This window comes from Olea europaea, unplaced genomic scaffold, assembly GCF_002742605.1.
Source record: "Olea europaea var. sylvestris unplaced genomic scaffold, O_europaea_v1 scaffold16605, whole genome shotgun sequence".
Taxonomy (NCBI): domain Eukaryota; kingdom Viridiplantae; phylum Streptophyta; class Magnoliopsida; order Lamiales; family Oleaceae; genus Olea; species Olea europaea.
The window spans coordinates 1-2,251 of record NW_019234270.1 but is presented as its reverse complement, the minus strand read 5'-3'; the positions used below and the strand labels follow the sequence as shown (position 1 = coordinate 2,251).

At 36.7% G+C, this 2,251-nt stretch overlaps 1 protein-coding gene across 1 annotated transcript; it reads right to left on the bottom strand.

The window, feature by feature from the left end:
* Window positions 1-268: 268 nt before the first annotated feature.
* LOC111377477 lies at window positions 269-1,894 on the bottom strand (the record flags this gene model as incomplete). The annotated part of the gene is given in 3 exon segments (XM_023000584.1): window positions 269-1,234; window positions 1,236-1,549; window positions 1,646-1,894. Coding segments are annotated over 3 exon segments (660 nt in total), but the record flags the coding sequence as incomplete, so codon positions are not given.
* Window positions 1,895-2,251: the final 357 nt, after the last annotated feature.

Sequence of the window (2,251 nt, the reverse complement as noted above, 5' to 3'; positions counted from 1 at the left end):
CTACTTGGTCTCAGATTTAAGGTCACTAACTCCACTGACAAGGTCCAAGCCTGTAAAGTTTGAAGCTTTTCGCATATCGAGGAACATCATGATTCATATGAATCAATCGCAACTTAAAAAGATCGGGCCATTATGATGCATTATAGCTACATTTTTGGGAACTGTAGTAAATAAGGCAGGCTCTCCAGTTTGTACGAGGCATCAAATAGCATGATGTGATTCATAAAATTTGAACAAGGTAGCACTTGTTTGCCCCCCCTTTTTTTCTTTAACTTGGATGCAAAGCTGTCAGCAATCCTGTATCAATTCTAGAATATCCAAACAGTTCTTTTCTTTTCACTTTGATTAAGATGGCATGCTTACTGTGAGCTAGAAATGTGGTAGTATGTCTATTTACACTATTTTTGAGCTCCATTTTTCAGTAGAATAGATTTTGTAATAGTAATTTTTTTGGAGAATATGTGGTTAATAAGTATGGAAAAATTTTGGGTTTACATGTAAATTATTGTATCGGGAGAATATGTGGTTGAAAATGAGTTTGGGAAAAAATGAATTTTTAAAAAATGGGGCTCAAACAGGGCTTAATCTAGTCGCGACAAAATTCCATTCTTCAAAAATAGTTGTGCTCTCTCCTGTTTTCCTAATCATGTGTATGGATGAAATGTTGTTAAGCATCAAACATTGCATGGCTTTGGTGATCATAGTGGTGTCACCAAACAAACGTTTGATGCAAAAGGGAGGTTAGCCTGACATATCAGCCCCAGGTAATAATATTTTATTTGGAGTTATAATTCATGCTACATCGTATTCGGTGAGAAGTTCTCTGTTTAGAGTAACAAGACTTAGGAACCTCAAAAGCTTCATTTTGTTTGGCGTTTTACTTCCTTCTAGATCACATTCCTGACGAGTCATGAAAATGCAGAAGGTTACAACTTAAATTATTTTTTCCTTCTATTTTACATTGATATCCTGTGGACAATAATTCCAATAAAGCATCAGTTACAAAGTGGGTTTCGGCGACTGAGTTGGTATCACCAAACATAGAGGCCAATTGAAAAGCAAGGTTTCTTGATATCGTATTTGGGGCTATATACGCTGCATTTATGGTAAGATCGTTCAACAGGAGAAAAGTGCACTTCACTCATTCTTTTCTTTGTTATTCTGTCGCTCTATTCTCTCTGTTTCTGATAACATATTCTGCTTGTAGATGAGTTGAGAAAGCAAACTGACTAAAATCTCGCGAGAACTGCAACCTTCAAAGTATGCCAATGATTACTACGCCAATCAGTGCATGGTAAATTGTCCTTCTAGTTACTGAACCTGAATTTTTTTTGGTAAGCTCCCTGATTTTCTCTGCCTCTTCCTTGTCTTTCTCTACTTCAATTGGTGTTTTTGCCTTCAAGTTTTTGAATAATAACCTTTCATTTCTCTCTCTTTCAATTTGGTCTTCAAAGTCTGTTACTGTTTGTTCGTTCTTCTCAATCTCTAATTTCTTCATCTCCGCAGATTCTTCAAAGGCTTGCATCTGGCTCTCTATATTTTCCATTATCTGCTCAACAAATGAATAAATCCAGTTATTTACAGATGAAATTTCCAAAGAGGTCTAATTTTTTTATGCCTTTAATATAAAAGAAGTTGAACAGACCCTGGCACCGGCTTCGTCCAATTCACTCAGGGCATTTTCTCCTATCTGGTCAATTTCAGCATTGGCTTCTTCAGCAAACTGGGTCAGGTATGCTGATCTTTCGTCCAAGTAATCAGTGAGACGGACCTTTTGGGCTTGAAGCATTGCAAGTCTGGCAAGAAGCTCCTGCTTACGAGTTTCTCCTTTAGGTGCTCGATCCTCTGAATTTGAATTATCCAAGTCATTGGACTTGCAGAGGGAGAGAATAAGCTACTGGCTCTGAAAGTTCTCTCTTTTGGACAAGATGATGGATCGGAGTGAATGAGATTTGAATTACTTTAAGAAAAATCACAAGTCTGTTTTCCCTTTGTTGGGGGAGTTGGGAAGGAGAAGGGGCTTCAGTTTCACATGCGAAATAGAATTGTCTTAGACCTCTCATTAGACTTTGCCTTATCTTCTCGTGAGTATTTTTATACTCTTGAAAGGGATATACAAGTGATTCATATCATTTGAACTACTTAATAGTTGTCGTTAAAGTTTGACTAATAAAAGATTATTTATTCCAAAATCTACTTATTTACTTATAAGTAAACTTTTCAAGCTTAACCAAACATGCTTGTGTTCCCA